The 25,113-nt window shown below is 35.8% G+C and overlaps 4 protein-coding genes across 6 annotated transcripts; 1 reads left to right on the top strand and 3 right to left on the bottom strand.

The window, feature by feature from the left end:
- Positions 1-1,702: 1,702 nt before the first annotated feature.
- On the top strand, positions 1,703-8,415 carry LOC130747198 (protein argonaute MEL1). Of its 3 annotated transcripts, XM_057600053.1 has the most exons (22): positions 1,710-2,225; positions 2,337-2,557; positions 2,645-2,800; positions 2,899-3,032; positions 3,142-3,242; positions 3,395-3,498; positions 3,598-3,736; positions 3,826-3,942; positions 4,013-4,120; positions 4,201-4,272; positions 4,403-4,525; positions 4,618-4,786; positions 4,855-4,976; positions 5,051-5,188; positions 5,271-5,413; positions 5,487-5,552; positions 5,651-5,714; positions 5,952-6,087; positions 7,555-7,628; positions 7,713-7,807; positions 7,885-7,916; positions 7,998-8,415. In XM_057600053.1, exons 1-22 carry the CDS (start codon positions 1,800-1,802, stop codon positions 8,168-8,170), a joined length of 2,913 nt encoding a protein of 970 aa, XP_057456036.1. In that variant the 5' UTR covers positions 1,710-1,799; the 3' UTR covers positions 8,171-8,415. The 3 variants fall into 3 exon arrangements, with proteins under 3 accessions (XP_057456038.1, XP_057456037.1, XP_057456036.1); XM_057600054.1 differs by lacking the exons at positions 5,952-6,087; positions 7,555-7,628 and having other exon boundaries at positions 1,707-2,225; XM_057600055.1 differs by lacking the exons at positions 5,952-6,087; positions 7,555-7,628; positions 7,713-7,807; positions 7,885-7,916; positions 7,998-8,415 and adding an exon at positions 7,263-7,542 and having other exon boundaries at positions 1,703-2,225.
- Positions 8,416-11,603: 3,188 nt separating this feature from the next.
- Positions 11,604-15,762, bottom strand: LOC130747197 (aspartic proteinase 36-like). The gene is made up of 10 exons (XM_057600052.1): positions 15,341-15,762; positions 15,004-15,133; positions 14,650-14,900; positions 14,297-14,524; positions 13,415-13,577; positions 13,191-13,264; positions 12,968-13,064; positions 12,371-12,437; positions 12,062-12,133; positions 11,604-11,937 (listed from the first exon to the last, which is right to left on the bottom strand). The coding sequence occupies exons 1-10, from the start codon at positions 15,565-15,567 to the stop codon at positions 11,771-11,773; spliced, it is 1,476 nt and encodes a 491-aa protein (XP_057456035.1). The 5' UTR covers positions 15,568-15,762; the 3' UTR covers positions 11,604-11,770.
- A 4,485-nt stretch (positions 15,763-20,247) lies between these two features.
- On the bottom strand, positions 20,248-22,028 carry LOC130747196 (uncharacterized). Its single transcript, XM_057600051.1, has 3 exons — positions 21,751-22,028; positions 21,551-21,612; positions 20,248-20,592 (listed from the first exon to the last, which is right to left on the bottom strand). Exons 1-3 carry the CDS (start codon positions 21,986-21,988, stop codon positions 20,479-20,481), a joined length of 414 nt encoding a protein of 137 aa, XP_057456034.1. The 5' UTR covers positions 21,989-22,028; the 3' UTR covers positions 20,248-20,478.
- Positions 22,029-23,187: 1,159 nt separating this feature from the next.
- LOC130744985 (GDSL esterase/lipase At5g22810-like) lies at positions 23,188-23,705 on the bottom strand. The gene is made up of 2 exons (XM_057597139.1): positions 23,462-23,705; positions 23,188-23,360 (listed from the first exon to the last, which is right to left on the bottom strand). Exons 1-2 carry the CDS (start codon positions 23,703-23,705, stop codon positions 23,188-23,190), a joined length of 417 nt encoding a protein of 138 aa, XP_057453122.1.
- Positions 23,706-25,113: the final 1,408 nt, after the last annotated feature.

Below are 25,113 nucleotides of genomic sequence, written 5' to 3'. Positions count from 1 at the left end.
GTAAACAAACTAAATCCTAATCAAATCTAAAATTTAAAAAGGTAGTAAATAAAGAGAGATAAAAACTATTAAATCTAGCAAATCACAATAAAAACTCATAAAATCCTGAATTAATTAAAAATCTGAAAATTCTAGAAAAATTAATTAATATACTCTAAAAATAAATCTAAAATAGAATATTTCATGGATTTAAAATTAAATAAATAATAAGATAAATTAAGATAAAATTAAGAAATAAACAACCTAAATTCCAATCAAATCTAATATTAAAAAATGTACTTATTAAAGATAGATAAAAACTAACAAAATCTAGCAAATCACAATAAAAACTCCTAAAATCCCGAATTAATAAAAATTCGAAAATTCAATAAAAATTAATTAATATATTCTAAAAATACATTTAAAATAAATTAAAAGACCAAATCTTATCTTTTAAAATAATATCAATCAATTATTTTAGAATATATAAAATTAAAACATATATCAATTGAAAATTATATAATATTATACTCTCTAACAAATTGACACGTGGAATAAATTTTATGAGAATTAATCTGGTGCTGACACGTCACTAAGAATTAATCTGGTGCTAACACGTCACTATGGAAGTTCTTCTTTTCTAATTGATATTGATATTAATATTGATTGATTGATTGATATTGATATTGATATTGATTGATTGATATTGATAAAACGAAAAAGGTACTAGAGAATTAGAGAATTTGTATTTTATTTTAATATTTTTTTTGAAACGCTTTCAATTTGAAGAATTTTAAATATAATTCTACTTAACTTGAGATGAGAAAAAGTATAATCTACTCTTTCAAAAAAGAAAAAATATAATCTACTTTACTTGAAATAAAACGGAAAAAGTAGATAGTAGATTTGAATTTTGAATATTTTGCCGTATTCATCTGAACATCAATGAATTATTATTTTCTAAATTTGGTGGCAGTGCATATAAGACGGCAATTTTTCTCATATGCTCCCGCAATAAATGTCCATTATGAAGTTTTCTTTTGGCAATAATCCTTTTAACTTCAAAAAATTACTTATAATTATGAAGTTAATTTTTCTAACAACGTCAATAATTGTTCATAAAACCATAATTAAAACCCATTAATCCTATCATCATCAAACCATTCAAATTCCCTTTGTTCCTGATGAGGTTTTTCATAGTAATGTTTTAATGAGGTTATTTTCTTTGATCTTTTCCATGAAGTTGCACGGGTGGGTTTATGTGTGTGACTTGAGGCTTTGTAGGCACTGTTTTGTATCTACACTTTGTTAGTTTTCTTCTCTTCTTCTTTATGTATTGAGATTAAAATATCCCTTTTACTTCCTTTTAATATATTAAAATTCAACTTGTATTTTAGAAGTAATTAATTATTGATAATTTAGCATTAAAAATTTCATAATTACCGATGTGATGTCTCATTGAATTTGAAGTGATTGATTTCATTTCATTTCAGAATTCAGACAATCAAAGATTGTTACTTATCTTCAAGAAAAAAAAATCTTTCATTTAAAAAAAAAAATTTAATTGCAGTTTATTCTTTTTCCTTTTCCTTATATTTTTTATTATATCATATCATACTTTAAAAAAGGAAATGACTCATTAATTTCCACCCCTCTTTCTCTCTCTTCCACTTTCTTACGACGGTTACCTTCTCCGAATGCTTAGTCCACGCGCTTCCTATAAAACCCCCCACTCACCACTCTCGCTAACACACACATACATACCCACACTTCTTTAACAAACTCTCCATCACCGTAACCGTTTCGCAACCACCGCAACAATGTCACGCCGTGGAGGAAGACAACAACCCGATCCCCGCCGTGATCAACCGTTTCCGACGCCGTCCCCTCATCCAGATGCAGGCAGAGGCCGCGGCCGTGGCCGTGCACGGGCGCCACCTTCTCAACAACCGCCATCATCGTCCTCTCATTCTCCCGCTCCTGTCATCGGCGCTCCGATTTCTCCAGCGCCTGTTGTTTCCGCGCCGATTTCCGCGCCATCGCCCCCGCCGCCTTCTCCGGTTCCGGTCGACGCTCTGAGTTCCGAGGTCGAGCAGAAACTCGCATTGCGACCGGCAGCGCCGTCGTCGACGAAGGCTATTAGGTTCCCGGACCGGCCAGGGTTCGGTCGATTAGGGAAGAAGATACAAGTCCGAGCGAATCACTTTCAGTTGCAAGTCGCTGAACGCGATCTTCACCATTACGATGTGAGTACCGTATTTTCACTCTAATGCTTGTGTTGTTTTTGATTCTTACTAAAATCGGTAACAATGTGGCTTGTTTACAAACCCTAAATCATCTTTGATTCATGTATTCAGGTTGCTATCACTCCTGAGATTACTTCGAAGAAGGTGACCAGAGAGGTGGTGAGTCAGTTGATAAAGATGTACAAGGAGTCGGTGTTGGGGAATCGCTTACCGGTTTTTGATGGACGGAAGAATCTCTTCACGGCGGGTCCGTTGCCGTTTTCATCGAAGGAATTTGTGGTGAAGTTGGAAGATGATAGGCCGAAAGCCTCGTCCTCTTCTGGTTCTAAAAAGTGCGTTCTGTTTCATTTCAATTTATGATTGTTGTTGATTTTTTGCAGTGTTGACTATTGCTGATTGTTTCTTATTGTATGGTACAGAGAGAAACGGGAGCGGCAATTTAAGGTCACTATACGGTTTGCTGCGAAGGTTGACCTTCACCATCTTTTTCAGTTTCTCGGCCGTCAACAGTTAGACTGTCCTCAGAACACCATTCAAGCACTCGATGTCGCTTTGCGGGCAACCGCATCTGAGAAGTAGGATTAGTAGTATTTTTGTTGTTGTTGTAGTGATAGATTTTGTGTGTTTTGATTTTTTGGCCTTTCTGTGTTTTGATGTAATTTGTCCATTGTAGGTATAATGTTGTGGGGAGGTCATTTTTCTCGCCTGAGTTGGGGCAAACCGGTCCCCTTGGTAGCGGTACGGAGTACTGGAGAGGATACTATCAGAGCCTCCGACCGACTCAGATGGGGCTTTCTCTAAATATTGGTTCCATTCTATGCCTTATATGTTATTAATGTGTCTTTGACAAGATTAAGAAATGAAACTGTATTCAGTATTCCTGTTTTTGACTAGTGATATTATTGTTTACTTGTAGATGTGTCTGCTAGGGCTTTCTTCGAACCCATTCCTGTGACAGAGTTTGTGCCTAAACATTTTAGGAATATTAATTTTTCAAGGGATCAAGATCGTGTCAAGGTACTTGTGTTAGATTTTATGCTATTGAATAATCCTGTTTAACTACTTTTTGTTTATGCTATTGGTTATGCTTGAGTTTTGTGAATTATGCTTATACAGAGAACTTGTAGTCTGTTAAGGTAGTCATGTCTGTCTTTTACTCTCCAATTTAGGTGAAGAAAGCTTTGAGAGGCATCAGGGTGGATGTTTTTCTTGGGGAATGCAAGAGAAGTTATAAAATTTCTGGGGTTTCTAGAGAACCAGTAAAAGATTTAATGTGAGCAAGTTACAATTTTTTCTCTCATTTTAATTACTGCCTCTGTATATTCAGCCTGAACCCTAATCTCATTGATTTCGTAATTTGATATATTCTTAGGTTTACCCTAGATGATCAGAAGACTAAGAAATCTGTTGCTCAATACTTCACTGAGAAATATAAAGTGACGTTGAAGCATGCAAATCTTCCTGCTCTTCAAGCTGGCAGTGACACTAAACCTATCTATTTGCCCATGGAGGTATTTCTCTTATTATTTTCTTAATTTATGTTTATATTGCTTAACAATTTGTTATTAAATTTATTCTATTTGTTTTTCCTTCTCGGTAGGTTTGCGTAATTGCTGCGGGGCAAAGATATACAAAAAGGCTTAATGAGGAGCAAGTTACTGCTCTTTTAAGGGCAACTTGTCAGCGTCCCCAAGATAGGGAGAATTATATTAAACAAGTATGTTTGTAATGAGTAATTGTCATGTGATATGTGTTTTTTCATTATTGACATTTTTATTAATTCACAGATTGTCAAGCAACACAATTTCAACAATGACAAGTTTGTCCGTGAGTTTGGTATCAGTGTAAAAGAGGATCCTACCTTGCTTAATGCTCGTGTTTTACCTCCTCCAAGGGTATACATTATTTTATGCTTTTAATTCAACTAATTATCTTATTTTATGTCATTTACTTAATTTTTCTTTTCTTGCTGCAGCTTAAATATCATGAATCAGGCAAAGAACCAAGAGTTGATCCGTGGATGGGTCAATGGAATATGATTAATAAGGTGAAGCTGTGAATGCACCTTCATAATGGGTTTATACGGGAAATCTGAAGTCTTTTAAATAATTAGAAGTAAATTTGTTTCATTGACGATATTCTTTTCAAATTTCGCTGAGTGATTTTATTTTATGTAGAAAATGGTTGATGGTGGGAAGGTGGAACATTGGAGCTGTCTCAATTTTTCATCAAGATTGAGGCCAGATTTGCCATCCATATTCTGTGATGAATTGCGTAGTATGTGCACAAGCAAGGGGATGGTATGATGTTGATTGGCTGCTCTACAATTTTGGATGAGCATGTTATGGTTGTAATTTGTCATCTTTGTTTACCCTTTTTGTGCTTTTCCCAGGTTTTCAACCCTCAGCCTTTGGTTCCAATAAAAACAGTTAACCCTTTGCAAATAGAGTCAGCACTGCAGAATCTTCACAAGCAGTCTATAACAAACCTGGCAAATATGAAGCAGCAGGGTAGATTACAGTTGCTGATTATAATTTTACCTGATGTCAAGGGGTCCTATGGTAAGTGTTTTCCAAACCACGAACTGATTAAAAGTTTCATCTCCTTAAAACTTGTTTTGTTATGGCAGGGAAAATTAAGAAAATATGTGAAACGGAGTTAGGAATTGTGTCTCAGTGTTGCCAGCCAAGGCAAGTTCAGAAGCTGAACAAGCAATATCTTGAGAACTTGGCGCTCAAGATAAATGTTAAGGTACTAAGTTATCCAATGAATAGTCTAAATTTAGTTGACTGCTTCTAAATTTGAAAAATATCCTTGTCATATAGGTTGGTGGGCGAAACACAGTTTTAAGTGATGCATTTGATAGAAGAATCCCTCATGTGAGTGATAAACATACAATTATTTTTGGTGCGGATGTAACACATCCACAACCAGGGGAAGACTCAAGTCCTTCTATAGCTGCAGTAAGTTTTTTTTTTATGACTTATGTATACATATTTTTTATACCTTAGATTATTACTGTGTGATTGTTGAATATTGGTGTAGGTTGTGGCTTCCATGGACTGGCCTTGGGTGACAAAGTACAAAGGCACTGTTTCTGCCCAGGCTCACCGAGAAGAGATTATTCAGGATCTCTTTACAACATTTGAAGATCCTAAGAGGGGACTTGTGCAGGGTGGGATTATTAGGTAAGATTGGTGTTTATTTGTTTTTGCCTTGTAGGGAGGAAAATGATTTAACATCATCACTTATTTTTTTCAGGGAGCTGATTCGTTCTTTTTACATAGCAAATGGTAAACGCAAGCCTGAAAGGATTATATTTTACAGGTTGGGTTTGTATTATACTAATGGTGCCTATAATTTGTGATGTGCGTCTTCTAATATTTGTTTTTTCTTTTTTTCCAATATCCATTTGTGCTTCACAGAGATGGTGTCAGTGAAGGTCAATTTAGTCAGGTTTTGTTGTATGAGATGGATGCAATAAGAAAGGTATGATGTTGATGAACTCCCTTTCAATTGAGGGTGACAATATTTAACATCCACACTACAAGTAGCAAACATAATGAAACCTTCATGCTTAGCAAACATAATGAAACCTTCATGCTTACTTTTCTTTGTTGTATCACACTACATGCTCCTTGTAGATAAAATAAAAAAAACTTCCCAGTATTGTTTGTTTATTTATCATTCATCTACAACATTTTGCATTTCTTGATTCTTTCTCAGGCTTGTATGTCACTAGAGGATGGGTACTTGCCTCGTGTTACTTTTGTGGTTGTCCAGAAAAGACATCACACCCGTCTTTTCCCTGCTGATCACAGGAGTCGTGATCAGATGGATAAGAGTGGAAATATAATGCCAGGTTTTTATAAACTCATAGGCTTAATTGCAGTTTTGGTCCCTAATGTTTGACCTTTGTGCAATTTGAATCCCCTTTGTTTAAAATGAGCGATTTTGATCCACCAGAGATTAATTTGTGACAATTAAGTCCTTCCGTTAGTTGCCGTCCAATTCCAAACAGAATATTCTTGTTTTGATTCCTTTTTACTAATTACACCAGATGTATTATGACACATCAGCAAATAAATAAAATAAATAATAACATAAACAATATAATTTAACTAAAAATGAAATTAAACCCATCATCAACCCCTTTCTCTTCACTTTGCAAACACCCAGTAACCTTCAACCCCTTTTCTCAGCCGCAACCAGCCAAGCCAAAATCAATCTTTGTCGTAACCCATGAAGTGTAACCGAACCCAGATCCCTGTCGTCATCAATCCCGATCGCGGAAGTGACCTCGTCGGAGATGTCATCCACTGTGTCGAAGGCGTCGAAATCCTTCAAAGCTCCAACCGGGTCGAAATCCTTCAAAGCTCCAACCGGATCTGCCATATGCGCCACTCTGCCCGCCACATCAAGTCACACCTGCACCACCGTCCCGGGACTTCGCAACCATTGAACAACCCCTGGTTGCCGCCGCACTCTCCGTCAAGCTCCTCACCGCTGTCACCATGACAATCTCTTCATAACACGTCCCATTTCCATGAATGTTACCTCATTTCCAGAAAATACCCAAGCCAAAACTCAGATAGGAAAGTAAGAGGATGAGGGTGGTGAAGGGTTTCACCTAGGTTTCACCTCATATCCAGAGGATACAGATTAGTGTTCGATTGCACCTGGGTTTTGATTGAACGAAAAAAGGGTGAGCAACTGGGTTCGATTGCAAGGGAAAAGGGTTTTGATTTGGGTTCTCTCCTGCCTTTTTTTCTTGTTTTTTGCTGGGAATGTTGAGGTTATTAATAATATGTGGAAGATGGAGACTTTAGTTTTGTGGGTTTGGGTGATTTAATGTGGTTTAAATTTTCTGGGTTTGAGTTATGATTTTTTGCGTTTTGTTTATGAAGATGGAGATAAGCATAAGGATGAAGATGAAGATTCAATCTGTTGCCTTCCCTTTCTCTTACATTTTTTTTATGATAGAAAATGTTTTAATTCTTTTTATCTACATGGCATCTAATTGGTACAATATGTCAGGCCATGTCATTAATGAGTGTCACGCGTGTAAATTCAGTTTGGAATTGGACGGCAACTAACAGAAGGACTCAATTGTCACAAATTAATCTCTGGTGGATCAAAATCGCTCGTTTTAAACAAAGGGGATTCAAATTGCACAAAGGTCAAACATCAGGGACCAAAACTGCAATTAAGCCAAACTCATATGTTCCCATAATGAATGCCCACTTTTTTCTTTTAAAATTCATCTTGCATTAATTACTTGCTGCTCTAATTTCATCTTATCAATTGTGTTCTTTCAATTTTTTCAAAGGAACTGTTGTTGACACTTCGATTTGCCACCCAAGGGAGTTTGATTTTTATCTCAACAGTCATGCTGGAATTCAAGTAATGCATGCCTGATCCATCATATCTTTGTGCTTGAATATGCTATTATTGCTCAGTTGGTAAAGTTCTATTTGCATTTTGCAGGGAACTAGCAGACCTACCCATTATCATGTTCTGTATGATGAGAATAACTTTACAGCTGATGAGCTACAGGGGCTGACAAATAATTTATGCTACACGTAATTCACCTCTTTAACATCTATACTTCAGTTTTAGTTTTCCCAATTACAGTGTTTGAAAATATTTTATTTTTCAGGTATGCAAGGTGCACTCGATCAGTTTCAATAGGTTTGATTCTTCACTTCTTTTCCCCTTATGTCTTTATCATACAAAATTACAATTTTACTCAGTTAATTCTTTTGTATGCAGTTCCTCCGGCATATTATGCACACTTAGCTGCTTTTCGAGCTCGCAGCTATATCGAAGGCGAATCGGAAATGGGTTCTGCTAGTGCGGGTGCTGGTGGTGCAACCAGGAGCAATGTTGAGATAAAATTGCCTGCAATCAAGGATAATGTGAAAGATGTTATGTTCTACTGCTGAAGTTGGACATAACATTAAGTAATTAGGAATTATAGAATAGCTGCCTATTGAACATATTTACCAACCGAAATTTTCTCTCTTCGACATGGCAGTTTTTTTGTTTGGTTGGGTGTTCATTATTATGCTAGCAGCTACTATATATGGCTTTAATTTAAGTTGACGATGTAGAGAGACGAATTTTGCAAATGTTAAAGGTGAATTTGCTCCTGCTTAAATCAGATATAATGATATATTGACTTTCGGAAGTTGTTTTACTTTCAAAAGCAATTTTGAATTACTTTCTTTCATAAAGTATTTTGAGCAAATTATATAATTGATTATTTTGTTAATTTATCAGTATACCCATTCGGAGTACTGTTGATTATACTTTACATTTTTTAAGGCACATTGTGAGATATCATTGAAAAGGTATACTGATAAATTAACAATTTCTGAATGTATGAAATTAGAAAAAGCAATTCTTTTCATTGCTTTTGGAAAAGTCCAAAGTAACACATAAGATGGATTTTAAGATGTGTCCTGACCATGCTCAGATGAGCAAAAGAATGTAGAAATTGAGTGGCGGAAGAAGGAAAAAAAGAATGATAAGAGAACTATAACTTCTTATCAACATAATTTTTTTTTTTACAGAAATATCAACATAATTTATTAATTTTACGTGAGAAACACAGCTACATACTTCACTTTCTCCAAGCACTTGTATGTTGATAAAAGTTTTTATAAAATGGAGTGAAGTGAAGTAGAATTGGATGTAATTTTATTGAGAAAAAAGTGTAAAAAAAGGGGAGGAATTTACGGTACACATATGAATGCTTGTGTAAGGTTACACAAGTTACTTTTGACCTGCAATAGCAGGTTTAGCAGGTTTTAAAAAAAAATCAAAAAACATATATATTAGTAAATTAGTTAATGAAGGATTAGGTTAAAACAATAATTATAATAACATTTAGGTTTAATCCTTTCCATCTTCCTCCCCTCCTCCACTGGCAGCAACCTCCTTCATCTCTCCTCTAGTACTAGTACTGTGCTTGCACATATGAGCAGATCTAGGGTTTTCTTCACCCACACAGCTCCAACAAACTCAACAAATTTCACTACCGTCTTCTCCTTCACTCACACAGCTCATTCAAAATTGAGAAAATTTTCCACAAAATAAGAACGATAGTGATGCGAAGGTGCAGAAGAGAACCAGTGTTATAAACTTCACCCCCAACCAGTGTTAACTCAAACAACAACAAATCAAACATAAGCAAAACAGAGAGGAAGCTTAGAATTGAAGCAGAGATCGATAGATGTCGCTTGTAACTGAAGAAATCAGAGGTAGATTAGAAATTTGCCATGGAGATGCACTCTGCTTAGTGAAATCCAAGGATCTGCTCAAGGAAATCGCTCTCCCCAATGGCCTAAAAATCCCTCTTTTCCTTGCTTTGTTTTTTGGGTTTGCTCTTTGTTTCCTCTTTGACGCCTCTCAAGAACCAGTTGTGGATGAAAGAAGGAGAAGAGGTGCTAGTGCGACGGTGAGGTTGCTTCAGATCTGGGGTGGGGGTCGATTTTCATTGTGGGCATGCGGTGGGGATGGGGTGAGGTTGGGTGTGGGTGGGTTCTGGGTTCAAGTGGGTTGTGGTTGCCTGGTGTGTGTGTGTTGCGGTGGGGGTTGGGGGTGGTGGTGGTGGTGTTGGGTGAGAGACATGCAACCTCAGCCTCACCAAACCCAGATTTAAAGCGTGCATGTTAGTGGGTCGGTGGAAAATCAGATCTAAAGGGAGGTTTGGTTCGTGGGTCTGAAAAATCAGATCTGGAAGGTTGAACGGAGGGAGCGGTGGTGAGGGAGGATGGTGCGGTGGGGAGAGATCAGGAGAAGGAAGACAATGGGTTGAACAGAGGTAGCAGTGGGGAGGATGGAAATCTGGATCTTTGCCGCCGGTGGTGGTGGTGGTGGTGGTGGTGGTGTCTGGAGAATGAAGAAGATGGATGATGAAGATGGGCTTGTAATGGGTTGAAACTCAACCCAGATCTAAAGTTGAATTGAACTTGTGGATTAATTAAGAATAAATATATTTTTTTAAATTAATTAAAGATAAATGTTTAATTAAGAAAATATGTTTTTTGATTTTTTTTTAAAAACCTGCTATAGTGGGTCAAAAGGCCAATGTGCAACCATACACAAGTGTTTTTACTTGTGCATGTTAAATTTTTCCAAAAAAAGGAGCTTTATGTTTGCTAGATGAGACCAGTTAACCTACTGATGACATGTTTGATATGAGGATGAGTTTTTTTTTTGGTTACAATATGACGATGAGTTTGAATATTCAGCATAACCCAAATATGTTGCACAAAGACAGCACAAGAGTTACACAAAGTCTAAAACAAAATTCAATTCCATTATTATACCTAATTATGTTTCCCAAAAAATCATTCTGACATTCCCCCCAGCTGAGTAATTCTACAATTTTAGTCACTTATTTCTTTTAGCAATACTGTTCCCCTAAATTAAGTGATTCCACAATTTTGGTCTCTATTTTTTTAAGCCTGGTATCCTCAATAAAAGGAAAGTTTGATATCTTTCAGTCTATTATTAAAAAAATATTTAGGACTGAATTTTAAATTATAAAATTTATTTCATAGGATAATACAACACATCAAGTCAAAAAGATTAGGAGCCCCTTTTCATTAAGCCTGGTACCCTCAATAAAAGGAAAGCTTGATATCTTTCTGTTATAAAAAATTATTTCATAGGATAATAATACAACACATCAAGTAAAAACGATAAGGAACCCTGGAGGGTGGGGGAGGTCCAGGATCAAACCCTGGAAGGTGCAATTTAACGCGAGAAATAATTATGAACTAATTAGAGAAATAATTATGAATTGATTTACAACTTATATATTCATTTAATAATATTTAAAATATAAATATATAAAATATTACTTGATGAAGCATTTAAGAGTTTGATTTAATAATTCAAATGCATTAGAAATCATGTTTCTTGTGTTCGACTGATAATCTATTGTGACTGTGACAGTAAAGATTGCTCTACAAATCGCGCATAATCATGTTTTTCATGAAAATGCGAAGCATCTAGACATTGATTGTGTCATGTGGTTCATGAGCACCTTCCAGTTCGGCCTAATGACGATGCTTCCCTCAGCCACTCTGACCAACTCACTGTCACTAACATGTTTAGCGATGCTCTATTGCCTTGATCCTTTGCTATCTTCATTTCCAAGTTAGGAATGATGAAATATCTTTCACCCTTCTAAAGCTTGCATAGGGGTATTGGGGGACATTCATGTAAGAGTTGAATAAAGAAGAAGAGCAGGTTAGTTTGTTAGTTCACTTGGTTAGTTAAATGATAGTCAGATGGTTAAGATTAGTTAGAGTCATTGTAATTGTTAGCTCAATTAGTTTCAGTTAGTTATGTGCAGCTGGTAGATACAAGTATAAAGCACTTCCTCTTTGTATACATTTGTTCACTAATCAATTCAATTCAATTCAATAGTTCCACTTTCAGTTTTCTTCTTCTATTAATTTTCTCAGATACACTGGCAAGAAAATATACATTGTAAAAATCAATAAATATTAGTTCTAATTTTACATTCTCTACAAAAATACAATCACTATTATGTGCATGAAGAGAGCAAAGAGCCCTGTCTTTATGAACATGTGAGGTCCATCATGTAAAGAAGTGCTTCCACTGAACTCTCCTGCGTTAACAAATTCACTTCTACCGGTTCCAGTTGATGCAGACACATTAACCGATAATGAACCTAAATTAATGAATTGAAACTGAACATATCAGAATCTGATATTGTAGAGAATCAAAGATAGCTTAAAGAATTTTAAGAATGAGACGTTAATAGTGCGTTTAATGTTAGTGCAGGCTGAACTTACAGTCATAGTTAGCCCATCCAATGCGTTGATCAACGAGATCATAGACAAAAATTTTGTCTTTTAGAACAAGGTCTGCCAGAAAAGAAGGCAGTGTTAGTGTTGCTAGTATCATAATCATCAAGAAAACATAAACATGTTCATTAAGATGATACGCAATAATTTACAGACAAGAACAATAATTTTAAATTGATTCCAGTCTTTTTTTAGTTGAACTTATCACATGCAAAACATATTGTACGTATTCCTTCAATATATCAAACAAAAAGAAGCATGGGTAAAGGACCTATAGTTTCCAAACTGGAATTATACCTCCTAGAATTGTTACACTTTGACCCGGGATTTTCTGGAAGCCAATACACCACACTGATCCATCGCCCTGTAAAACAAAAATGTTCATATCATTGCATTAGTGAGATAATGTTAGACGGCAGAAAATAACTGGAACATAAAAGGAAATGCAGACACAGCCAGGGAAGTAGTGTTTTCCTTCCCCCATTCCCTTCATAAAGCACCGACAAGAGGTCTAAAAACGCAAAGGAATGATAAGATTTAACAAATGTAACAAAAGTATAACGGGGAATTTCATACTAGTTCCTAGTACAGTGAACACAGTGAAAACAAGGTTTCTCTTTTGTAAGTAAAAATGAAAACAGAAAATGAAAACCAAAAAGACCCTTAGCAATATAGAGGCATGAGGCTGGCTGCTTAGAAACAGAAGTAAAATAAAAATCACCTTTTAAGGAGCAGAGATTTGGAAGGGAAGAAAATAATCAGATCATAGACAATGAATATTCAAACAAAAATCAAATACAACTTATTCCAACTTGGAATATATGTGCTTGCAAATCATGTAATCAAGATATTAACCCTTCAAAAATAAATGGAAATTGAAGATTGAATACTCACAATATAACTCTTCTGTATAAGGTAGTCACTGGGTCCTAGAACCAGAGATGCACCACCAGCAAAGTTCAGACTTACTTGAGGAAAAATGTCAAAGTTGCTAAATTCAGTACAGCCAGAAAGAGGTAGAGAAAGTGTGTCAAGATCCTCAGTTTTCAGCATCTAATCAGGAAATAAGAAAGCCAGGAAATAATCCACACAACATCTATAAACAGTTTAATTTAACCTGGTGGTCATTAAGTAACACTGATTTCCCCTTGAAAGAACCGTGCGTACAGATTGTGGAATAGCAACTGTTATCTGCATGAAGAATAAATTCCATTAATCATATATAAGCCTTGCCTCCTATTAAGAAAAAGAACGCCAGTATTGATAATTGCACATGAAGAATCAAAGCAATATCTATTATTGATCAATTGGACAAAAAGAAGTTACCTAAGTGAAACTCACCGCGTTGACAAAGGGATTGTAAGCCTCTTCTGCAAGGTATGCCAAAGTTGTCCCAGAATCAATAATGGTGCCTCTGTTATTTGATGTCGCAAAAACAGCAGAATCAATTGGCAAAATTTGGCCATTGACAGAGATGCTCTGCAGATTTAAATTGTAATGGGGCCTGGAATATTTGTCAAGAAAGCAATTAGTTTAAATGTTTTTATCAAAGAAGATATCCATTTCAGTAAAAACAAATTTTTTATATTAACATTTCTAAATTTTCAAACACTTACTCTCTCTAGTTCTTCTTAAGGACACGAAAATTAAGACAAAAAAAGGACAAAATAATATATGCACAAAAAAATCAGGGGTGGCTTGAAAAACTAACTGCCTTCTACTCAATATAGAACTAAAAAAGGGAGTCAGGAAGAGTAAAGGGTTGGTTTTTTCGTACTGCAATTAGAGATATATACAGTAAAGTTTAAATAGCTTGAGAGTATCATCAGCTTCAAAAATAATTTACTGACTCCTGTTCATTATGGAGCATATTTTCCTCTGGATTTTGAGGGCTGGTTTCAGCTTTTTTAGGCTCATCAATGCATTAGCCTTATTAGGCTCCTACGAACAAAGGAAAGAAGCTCCATTCTCAACATTTCCTGTTTCTGTCTTGTATAGAAAAAGAGAAGTCTACACTCCAGGAATGTTTTCAATCTTCAAGTCATTATAAAATCTAAAAGACATGCTTGTGTTGATTAAAACCTTTAAGTTATGTGACACTAGTACACTCACCCAAGAATTAAAATGACAAACAGCAGCAGGTACATTATCATAAAAAAACCACAAAAGCATGTGATATAAAGAAGCTAAAGCATATCATATTATTCTAATGAAAGAACGTACTGTGAAGGAACAAGTGGACTATAAATCATGTTTGGCTCCACAATCTCACCAAGAACCAATATGCCTCCGCCACTACTATCTCCTTTTAAGCAGTGAGAGAACACTCTTGGTGATAATCCTTGCGATGAGAGCTGGGAGATAACGGACATGCCATCTTGCCCGAATCCAAATATCCCGTCAATGGCTCTATCAGACTTTGTCAAGTCCCCAGTCTGCAGGTTGCTACAACTGTTCCACAGCACAATATACAAAGCAATGCTTTCCAGGTTTAAACTAACAGGCTTGAAAAAGTCGGGATGCAATTGAAAAGTTGAAATGCTATATTCAACCATTTCAGGCTCATGCTAGCTCACCCAAAAACTACGGGCGCTGCAGCGGTTGACGGCAGGGATCCCTCCGAAAGACTGGCAAAGTTCATCAAGTCCGACACGTAATAGCCTGAGGTCCCACTACCATCTCCATACTGGAATGTGTAAGTGCATTGGTTGTTCTGACCAGAACAGCTTGTATCCGACGACTGTGCTCCCTTCCTACATCTTTGATCCGAACAAGCTATCAATGAAGATGTCGACGAACTCCCCGGATCGAAATAATTGAGCTGAATCTGTAACAAATTCCAAAAAACAATAACAATCACATATCACAAAAGTATACTAATCATATTGTTTTACTGAATTAACAAATGAGGACAATCACAGGGAATTTACTTGGAGCCCACTTGTCTGAGGACAACCATTGCAAGAACCACAACTAACCCAGAGAACATCACTCCCAGTGTCAATTTGAACATAAAATTCCCTTGGTGGGGTACCCAATTTCACCTTTGTATAGTAAAGCCTAGAAGAAAATTCCACAAATTAATTTTTATTTATTTCTTTGAGGAAAACAAAATTGGCAAGCACAAAACATCAAGTGAAATTGAAGGAAACTATGACTCCAACTTCTATTTAACACAAAAATGAAACTTCTTTGACAATACCCATGAGAGAAATTGATCTGAAGAACAAGAATAAGGTGAAGTTGGAGGGAGGGAGATGGTATTACCCGACTTGTGAGGGGTCAAAGGTGCCTTTAACAGGGAAATCAACAACATAGCTGACAGACTGCAAGAATCTTCGATGTCTGAGCATGTCTCTAGCTCTGAGCTCACTCAACTCCACTCCATGATTGGAAGGGAACGCTCTCTCCAGCGTCAGGGTCACCGGAGACGCCGGCGAGATGAGCGCGAGGCAGAAGAAGACAATCACCGCGGCTGTGGCGGGTGGCAGCATCGGCGGTGTCGGTGGGTGGAAAGTGGGAGAAGGGAAAGCAGAGTGGGATTGAGACTAATGGAAGATGAGAACAAAAAGCAATTGAAGACGAAAACTGGTGTTGAGGTTCATGATCACAATCAAAGAGTAAGAAACTGAACCTGCGAGTGAGTAACTTGGTTTTATATATAGAACAAATAGCAGCGGTTTTTCTGCCACGTTACATTTTCTTTTTTTCTTTCTCTTTTCTAAAATGGATAAACCACCCTAGCTGGCTAGCTCTATTATCTAAACACCATATCATTAGCTGTTTTTCATTTTTCTTAAAATGATGATAGTGTTTGTTAAACATATGGCTCATAGCATCCTTCCAAGTCCAACCATTGCGGAGGTTTTTACTGTCACAATCTACATTGTATATGAGAAAAGAAAAAAAAATGAAAAATTCTAGTGATTTGGGAGCGTTGAAATCGCCACAAAATTATTATGTTTATTTTATGGAAGTTTAAAATCTATGCTAAATATTTTTTCTACTCTTTGTGTTTAGCGACAGTAAAAAATACCGCTAAACATGTATGTCGCGAAAACCTAAGGTATGTAGAAGTATTGCTTTTAAAAACATGTCACACTTCCTTTTAAAATGTTTTCACGCGTCTCTTTTTTCTACCTCGATACTGCTACATTAAACCTTTACTACCATATCTGTCAATATCACTACCACCTTTCTCCCGTGACGGCCTCCATTGCGACAACCGCCATTATCACTTCGCTCAGAAAAGTTTATCTGCACAAACCAAATTTATTTCCACTTTAGTGAGATAGTAGGAGAAAAGAGAGAAATGAGTGATATAATATGTAATTTGATAGGAAAATAAGAGAGATTGACCGGAAAGTAAGTGGAAATGAGATGAAAGATATGATATATAGTTTATGATATGTAATTTGCAAAATGTGAATGCATCAAAACTAATATCATTACCTGACCCCTTACACCACCACTATCGACACCCATCATTGCTACTTTCGCAACTCTACTCTCTTTGTAGCTCAGCGGGCTCCACCACCACCAGCACCTACTATCAATGCCTAAAACCGAAGTTATTTTAGAAACCTTAGAAATTTGATTCTTATTTTCTTCAATTTTTCAATCTTTAGAACATATCCACCCTTAAAATAACATTTTTATTCTTGCAATTCTTTCTCTTGAAGAAAAAGCAATTCTTTAACTCTTAATATATATGAATATATTACAATAATATCCCTGAATCGTACTGCGGGGACAAGCCCCCCACACGTCCCACATCGTAATCGCCCCCAATAATAGTTGGGCCAAAACGCACAGGCAATTGGCCGCTACGCGGCTCCCGACCCATTGCCCAAATAACAATGCCGTCCCTGCATATGAGTCGTACTCAACGAAAACACAAAATCAGAACTACATTTTACATAGTCAAACTTAAATACTTAATCCCTAAGTTATCTTAAATTTGACACAAATCTCCAGGTTAACTACTTCACTTATCTTTTGACACTTGTCACTCACCAAAATGATTAGCTTTTAACTTTTAACATCTTGTCCTGTCACAATCATTTTATCCCTGCAATCAACTTTTCTTTCTATGTAAATAGTTACTGTATTTCACAATTTCTTTCTACTTTGTTTAGACCGTTTATTTTGAAAGTAAAAAATGCAAGCAGAAGAAGTCGGATCCTCTCGATCTATCCTCTTGGGTCTTGATTATATCATTAATTGCATCCTGCTCTTATTTTTCCTACAATATTCTCACTGGTAAAAAAAACTTGGAATGGTGGGGGAGTATTGTCCAATAAATAAAGAAAAAGTAATCTGGGGAAGCATCAATATGATTTTCTTTTAGCATTGCTTTTTGGAGGCTAGGGGACGGTAGGTTTTTTTTTTTTAAGTAACCCCTCAAATTAAACTTGGGTCAACAACAAGACATCACTAAAAAAACTGATGGCTTCAAAAGGAGATTCATTAGTGAAACTCCCACTTCATCTTGCATCGCAACCATTAGAAGGAGGGCATGCAGTGAGATTTCTTTTAATGTAAAGGGTGAAAGGGATAAATATTTATCATAAGTTATATAGGTTTTAATATATTCACACCTAATCCATCAACTGTTTTTCTTATTTTCTTATCAAATCATTTATTATATTGATCACTTCCATTCAAATTAAAAAAAATCTATCAACTCTCTTATCTATTTCTATATCTCACTAAGTGTGAGTTGATATGGGCTGTGAACAAATTTTTTGATTAAAAGTGTTTTTGATCAGCCAATTTTTGAATTAATAGTCCATATAAAAATTATTCAATAATCACATCACTTTATGTTTTAACTTTAATTATTAATTCATGATTGAATCTAATAATTAGGATTTCTTTCACATTCTCATAATAGAGTTGATCTCACCCCATTCAATAGATCTCTGATATGTATGTAGTATATACAATACACAAAGATGCTATATTTCTCCTTTTGTTATCCAATAAATTGACCTAAAGAAGTGTCCAGAGAAGTCCACTGAATAAAGTGCGTGTAGCTTAGCTTGTGCACTAGAGATACCAAACTTTCTCCACCAACTTATGCTTAACTTTTCTTGCAAGGGAAATTGGTTCCGATTCCTGATCATCATCCACTTTGATCAATTATTCATTGAAAATATCAAACAGCATAATTTGCTTTTGTGTCCCAAATGTTCAAAGTTCAAACCTATGTTTTTTCTAATCTAATTAACTAGAGATGTAGTACTTCTCTGTATTTAATTGCATTAAGGCTGGCTCCACTCGGAACATATCCATGGATTCTTCTGTATTCTGTTTCGTTTTGGACCATTTGGAAATAAAAAACAGAATTATTGGGGGCTTTTATTAGAAGAAGAAAATATCTTGAAATCAATGGGGGATTTGACTCCTCTAAAGTTTAAGAAAGTCATTTTAGAGGGTAAAATAAATCATCACAGTGATTATCTCATTTACAAAGTCAATAAAACAATTCAATATATATTGTGATGACTTACTTTTCCATCTAAAGTGACTCTAAAGACCCTCACCTTTATAAGATTGCACTTTTTTCTTCGTCTTGTTTTTGTTTACTTTGGACCAAGATGTAATTTGTTTGGGCGGGTCCTTCTAAATATTAGCCCAACTCCTCTTTAATTAAGAAAAAAATAAAGAATTTCAAAGTGGCATTACATCACTTACATGGAAAAAGGATTTTCCATTTTTGATATGCGCTTTACTTTTATTGTTTTTGTTGTTGAATATTAAAGGCACAAAGACAACACGTATATAAAATAGACAATAAACTCCATAGAGGAGTATGAATGAGCAATATCACAATGCTATTGAAATAGACATTACAAAATAAAGCATACTTGCTCACAACAAAAGACATTGCCTATCGGATTTGATTTTAAAGCTAAACTTCTAGCCAATTTCTCCATGAATACAATGCTTCACTTTTTCTTCAATGCCCTATTTTCAAGGCATACCGACTCTACCAGAGTTTTTGCGAGTGATGCTAATTTCAGACCAAAAATTAACACATTACAACTAACTAAAAATACTGGCATAATCAACACCGAATATCCACCAAAGCCTCTAGTCTGCTGTTTACAAGCGATAATTTGATAGTGACTTTTTTCATGTCACTTCTTCATGTTGCAGATGATAAATAGCTACAAGAGAGGCATGTGGGAGGTGGAAATGTGTGATCGAACTTGCAGCGAAGCTTACAGCGGAGCTGCATTGGAGGGTGGTGGAAGAAGGGAACAAGATTTCAATTCTCACAATGGAGAGAAAAACTCACACTAAGGAGGGAGGAAAATCCACACTAGGGAGGGAGGAAATTGAAAACCCATCTATTGTGGGTAGAAAACTCTTCCATGAAGGGAGGGAAGCCCCCCATGAGGGGGGGCTACCGAAAATGGCTGCAGGGAGGTTCTGGTTATGTTTGCTGCTAGGGTTTTGAGTTCTCCTGAAGTGGGTAGGAGACCTCTCCAATTAGGAAGGGAAGGCTCCCACAATGGGGGAGGCTGAAGAGGGGCAGTGCTCTTTGGGACACGGCACTGCAAATGAGAAAAAATAGGATTAGGGACACCACCAACAATAGGTATTAGGGCTGGTCACGGGCTCACGGCCTTTTATACAAGGTGCCAAATCTTACCCTATCATTCATTGGAATGAGAACATATGATGAGTAATTCCATTTGGCAAGTTGCTTGAAAAACCATAAACATTTTTAGCAGAGGCATATCTTGGGGAGAAATTGAAATTTAGTCCTAACATTCAGCTACATGATGGTTGCAGCCTTGCAGGAAATTACTTTATAAATAGATATACATCAAAGAATATTGACAACAGCTTTAAGAAGATTTTCCCCTTCTTGTTTGATAAGTTTTGCATAGAGAAAGAGGACCACATCATGTATAGTTTTGTTTCTGTAACGTATGTCCGACCAAGTAAACGAGGAAATTGTACATGCTGAATGAGTGGATTCTTGATCTGTCATGCAGAGTTTGTTGCTGTGGACATTACCATTGTATAAAATTTGGTTATTAAGTTGTATATCTATATTGTGTAATATCCTGTATAGAAGTTCTTAGTTTAAACGGTAATTTTACAAGCTGATTGTGCAAGCAACATTTCAACACAAGATTATCCGAAGGAAGTATAAATGCTCATATAACACAGGTGATGATTAATGGAGCTACAAGAAAGTGATTTCTTAGAACACCGAAGAACAATTAGATTGGCATCACAAATATGTATATTTCATGAACAATACAGTGATAGTTTTAAATGCAGTTAGTAAATTTTCACGAAATAAAGAATATAATGTGAATACCACCTCAATGTCAGATGCCAATCTCAAACACCCTTTCTCTTGTAGAATCATGTACTCCCAATTATGTAAATTCTTCAACAAGAGGCTGATAGAACAGTTTGTATGCCTCCACAACTTCGAGATACCACATTGCCTCTCGGTCAGGGGATGATGAAAGATCAACAATCTTGTGAATCTGTCATAATGTCAACACAAATTAAGATAACTTGCCTCCTATTCCTTTCATTATTTGCATTAGTGGACAGGAAGCAATGTCATGATAGGTTCAATTATTGCCTTCAACATAGTTTAGGTGCCTTCAATTTATGCAGACATAGGCGTGATTCATGTGAAGATAACTAAACAAGGAAAATAGCAAAGAAGAATAAACAAAACTAGAATTTCTAGCAAGAGGAAAGCTTTTGAAAACCCATAAGTCAATACTTCATTACTGGATGAAATCTCATATGGTTCCCAGTTCCCACTAAGTAACATGGGTTCATTCTCTCTTCATGGAATAGTATGAAATTCTACCCAAAACAAAAGGCCTAATTGCACTTTTGACATCTACTTTTGCTATTTGCCTATTTGTTCTCAGAAAATTTTCCAATGTTACAATCAGGTTCTGAAATTAATCTTCAATTACATGATATCCTATTTGTAGGAACAACAGGTACACAGTGCTTAGCTACATCAGCTCCATTTCCATTTGGCACAAATTTGAAAGTAGAGAGACTAAAAGTACAACTAAACCAAAGGAAATGAGGAAAAACAAATCCTATTCATGAACAAAGGATTAAGCAGGTACAAGTCATGTGAATCCTAGGTTTGAGCAAACCATTGGGAGAACAAATTTAGCTTATAATGTCATGTTTGGCACTTCAGCTACATGGCACCTGTGTTCCCTAGACACACTGAAAAACCAAGCACCACTAACTAATATAATAATGTTCCTTCCTATAACAAACTACATCACCTAAACACATACACAAATGCTTCCCCTCATAGAAAGATTCATTTTGAAATGAAATTAGAATTTCACAACTTACAACCCTTCAGGTTCAGTTCAGCATTGCATTATTTACATCACATCACAGAATGGAAACTTTTCTATGAGATGAACAGCACAGCAATGTTGGTAATACACACACTACCTTGATCATGGGTGACTCTCCCGCACGTGCAACGTACCCTCCAACCACCATCACATACATCCCTACCAAAAAAAAAAAGTACAAATTACAGAGCGAATTGAAGAAAGCAAGCAAGTAGAGATTTTGAGAAAACCCCATTTTCTATTGAATCACAAAACGTGAATTTGGGCACACCCCACAACACAAAAGCTTCGTTTTACCAACTTTCCATTGGCGGAGACTGAACCCGCTGGAGAGTGAGAGTTCGATGACGCCGGTTCCGTCGTCGAGAAGCAGACGGCCGCCGTCGGCGTCGGAGGAGGAGACCAGAATGCCCTGCAACCATGCGCGTTGGAAGAGGATGCCGCCGAGCGTGAAGCCATTCTGAGACGGTACTTCTCGAGCGTGTTTCAGCTGACAACACAGAAGCTTCAATGCGGCTAAACTGTAATCCATCATACACACATTTGTGACTGAATATAACAATCAAAGTATATATAATTTGTCAACTAAATTATATATATATGGTTGTGAGTTGTGACTTGTGAGTGTAACCTAATTTTATAGTACTTGATTTTCTATTTTTTCCACATTTTCTTTGTTAGTATGAGAAGTGAGAATAGTAAACACAGTAGAAGGAGGGGTCTCCTCAAGAGAATAGTCAACTTAGCCAATATGTTAGTCATCGTGTTACAAGTTCTAAATGCATGAATCAATAAAACTTCTCAATAAGAATTGAAGTCATCTATGCACTATGAACGGAATTGGACCTAAACCAACCATCATTGCAAAGGAGATCTATTATCTACAACCTTAGGATCGTTCGAATCACATTGAACCTACCTGTACTCTGTTTGCAAATAAAGCGACAAGCTCTATTTTATGGCCATAATCTCCGCTAAGAGAGCATCTCATCTCAATCTCATCCCCCGATTGAGAAGCAAAGCGAAAGAGTTGTGAGCATCTCTCATAACTCCGCTAATTGAGCACGCACCGGATGAAGACGGTAGCTCTCATTATGCATTTCATAATATTCATTCAGTATTAATTTTTTTTTTTAAGTTTACACTTAAAATATTATATTAAATATCTAAGCACTTATATAAACCTCTATTTAAGCTATAAGCTAGAACAATGCACACTTTCCCCGTTTGGAAGAACTTATTTGAACTTATCTGATAGCATAAGCTCTTATGTCAGTGTTTGGAAGAGCTTATGCAAACAACTTATGACTAACCATAAGCTGTTTTGAGCTTATTTTCATAAGCTATTCAGGATAGCTTATGAAAAAGAGCTTATGTTTATATATAGCTTATTTTCGATTTATTTAAATAAAATTTTCAAAATAACTTATGAATAAGCGCTTATGTCAAAATAAAATTTTCAAAAGAAATCAGGACTTACCAATATGATCATATAATAGTAGAGAAAAAAATTGAGAGTTTATGAGTTATAGAAATGTAGGGTGAGCCTGGCGCAATGCCATGTGACTTTCTAATTATAAGTTCGAGCCATGGAATCAGCCTCTTACAAAAATGCAAGGCAGATTGCCTACACTAGATCCACAAAGTGAGTCTGACCCCTCCTTAAACCTCGCGCATAACCGAAATTTTATAGCACCAAATTTGCTTTTCTTTTTTAGGAGTCCCCAAACCTCCTTACATGCAAGGCAAGACTGTACATGTAAGGTATTTACTTACATATAGTTTGGATGTAAGATCAGAGTAACCAGAACCAGCTGAGGCAAAGTTGGCACCATTGAGGAGGTTATTTCCTTTGATGTTTAAGTTGAGGTAAGCTGGTGGGTAAGAGGTGAATCCAAGGGCCTGAGCTGCAGTGGATAATGAATGAAACAAAGACCAAATTCAATGTGGGTATTAATAGGGAATGATATGGCTAAATCGGATTTTGAAGGGGAAGAAAATCAATCACCTGCGAAGTCTACTGTAAGCTTTCCATTGCCGAACCTTCCGGTTGGATTGTGATTCTCAAAGTCTCTTCCATAAGGAGGGAAGTTTGCTTTCACAACAGTAAGTAGGTGGTTGTTGTTGCCAACATCAACAACGGAGTCCCCAAATACGAACAATGCAGGGACTAGAGGCTGTCCATTTGCCACATTGAGCACCACAGCAAGAAGGAGAGTGTAAATGATCATGAAAGAACTTGAGTACCCCATATATTTAATGAGATTCTTGTTCATGCAAACACACAAAAATATGAAAAGTGGACTCTGAAGATGGGTTAGAGTATTGAGATCTTATAGTTTGATTTTAGTCCTGTGCTTTTAAGCTGATATGCCTACAGTGGAGATGTTAGGCATGGCTGCAATTCCAAGAATTTTATAAAGGATTTTGATATATTACATTAATTTTTTCAGTCATATCTCATTTCCACTCTATTAATATTTTCTATGATTTAGAAGACATAACTCAACTCGAAAATTAGGTTAATTAAGAGTTGACGATTGTTCTACTTGTTATAAAGATTATTTATATGATAACTCTATATACCTAATGTGTGACTTCAAACAATAGAACCCAACATAAACTTAACTAAATGCAGTGGCAGAGAAAACAAGAGGAAAACGAGGGAGAAATTGGAGGAAAAAAAAACAGAAATGGACGTCGACATAGCACTAGAATGCATCAATGTGGCAGGTGGTGACCACTTATAAGTTGTGTTGCGTGCCTTATTTATTCAAGTAGCAGCACCTTTGATCACTGTAACATCCTCCATTTGCCAACCTTTTCCGATTCATTGCACTTAACTTTTTATGAAGACAATGGTATCTTTCTTTTATGGGATCTTTTCCTTGGCTTTGTTGCTTCTCTTAGCCGCGTGGACGGGGGGGGGGGGGGGGGAAAGAAAGTTCATGCTTTTGGGGCTGAAAACATGTTGAATCAATTAATTAAGTGACTCTTATGATTTTTTCCCACCACTTACAATTGTTTTTTAGAAAACTTTATTTAAGTAGTTTGAAGCTTTTTTAATAAGCTATCTCATGTAATAAACTACCACAGTTAGCTTAAAGCTTATTGAATTTATTCATTTTTTATCCTTATTATTTTAATAAAATTCTATGATTGCCCTTTTTGTATTCATAAAAACACTAAACTCTAATTATTTTTATTTTGAAATAATTACTATTCTTTTTTTTACGGTGAAATAATTATTATTCAATTGTTAATATAAAATTTTAAAAAATATTTTGTTAATTTAGACAAATATAACCTTTTTTATTAAATTAAAATGTAAAATATATTTATTTTATTCTATTTTAAATTAATAAAATTAAATTACAAATTAATATTATATTTTTAGATAATAAAAAATTTAAACTAAATTAAAAAATTTAAAGTGCTAATTATTTTAATATCATATATGTATTGATGTGTAAATACATTATCTACACATCAATACTTGTACGAAAAAATTGATGGAAATATGATAGAAGAAGAAGTGTGGTGTACTTGTAATTTGTGAATGAATAGAGCTCAATAGCTAATCACAGTATGGAATTTGTGTAGTCACAAAAAATACCTTGGCAATGTTGAATTTTGATGCTATTGATTAAAATAAGTGTA

This window comes from Lotus japonicus, chromosome 3 (assembly GCF_012489685.1).
Source record: "Lotus japonicus ecotype B-129 chromosome 3, LjGifu_v1.2".
In the NCBI taxonomy this organism is placed as follows: Eukaryota; Viridiplantae; Streptophyta; class Magnoliopsida; order Fabales; family Fabaceae; genus Lotus; species Lotus japonicus.
Note: the sequence above shows the minus strand (reverse complement) of the source record. Positions and strands in the feature narration are given on the sequence as shown.

What these genes read in the sequence shown, in the direction of transcription:
- LOC130747196 (XM_057600051.1), bottom strand. Translation starts at nt 21,988, where the DNA reads ATGATGGATTACAGTTTAGCCGCATTGAAGCTTCTGTGTTGTCAGCTG. An exon ending in TCTCCGCCAATGGAAAGTTG is followed by an intron (nt 21,613 to 21,750) that starts GTAAAACGAAGC and finishes TTTTTTTGGTAG; the next exon opens with GGATGTATGTGATGGTGGTT. An exon ending in GAGAGTCACCCATGATCAAG is followed by an intron (nt 20,593 to 21,550) that starts GTAGTGTGTGTA and finishes ACATTATGACAG; the next exon opens with ATTCACAAGATTGTTGATCT.
- LOC130744985 (XM_057597139.1), bottom strand. Translation starts at nt 23,705, where the DNA reads ATGGGGTACTCAAGTTCTTTCATGATCATTTACACTCTCCTTCTTGCT. An exon ending in GCTTACAGTAGACTTCGCAG is followed by an intron (nt 23,361 to 23,461) that starts GTGATTGATTTT and finishes TATCCACTGCAG; the next exon opens with CTCAGGCCCTTGGATTCACC.
- LOC130747198 (XM_057600053.1), top strand. Translation starts at nt 1,800, where the DNA reads ATGTCACGCCGTGGAGGAAGACAACAACCCGATCCCCGCCGTGATCAA. An exon ending in TCCTCTTCTGGTTCTAAAAA is followed by an intron (nt 2,558 to 2,644) that starts GTGCGTTCTGTT and finishes TGTATGGTACAG; the next exon opens with AGAGAAACGGGAGCGGCAAT. An exon ending in TGTGCACAAGCAAGGGGATG is followed by an intron (nt 4,526 to 4,617) that starts GTATGATGTTGA and finishes TGCTTTTCCCAG; the next exon opens with GTTTTCAACCCTCAGCCTTT.
- LOC130747197 (XM_057600052.1), bottom strand. Translation starts at nt 15,567, where the DNA reads ATGCTGCCACCCGCCACAGCCGCGGTGATTGTCTTCTTCTGCCTCGCG. An exon ending in GCAGCGCCCGTAGTTTTTGG is followed by an intron (nt 14,525 to 14,649) that starts GTGAGCTAGCAT and finishes GCTGTGGAACAG; the next exon opens with TTGTAGCAACCTGCAGACTG. An exon ending in TTATACAGAAGAGTTATATT is followed by an intron (nt 12,438 to 12,967) that starts GTGAGTATTCAA and finishes TTTGTTTTACAG; the next exon opens with GGCGATGGATCAGTGTGGTG.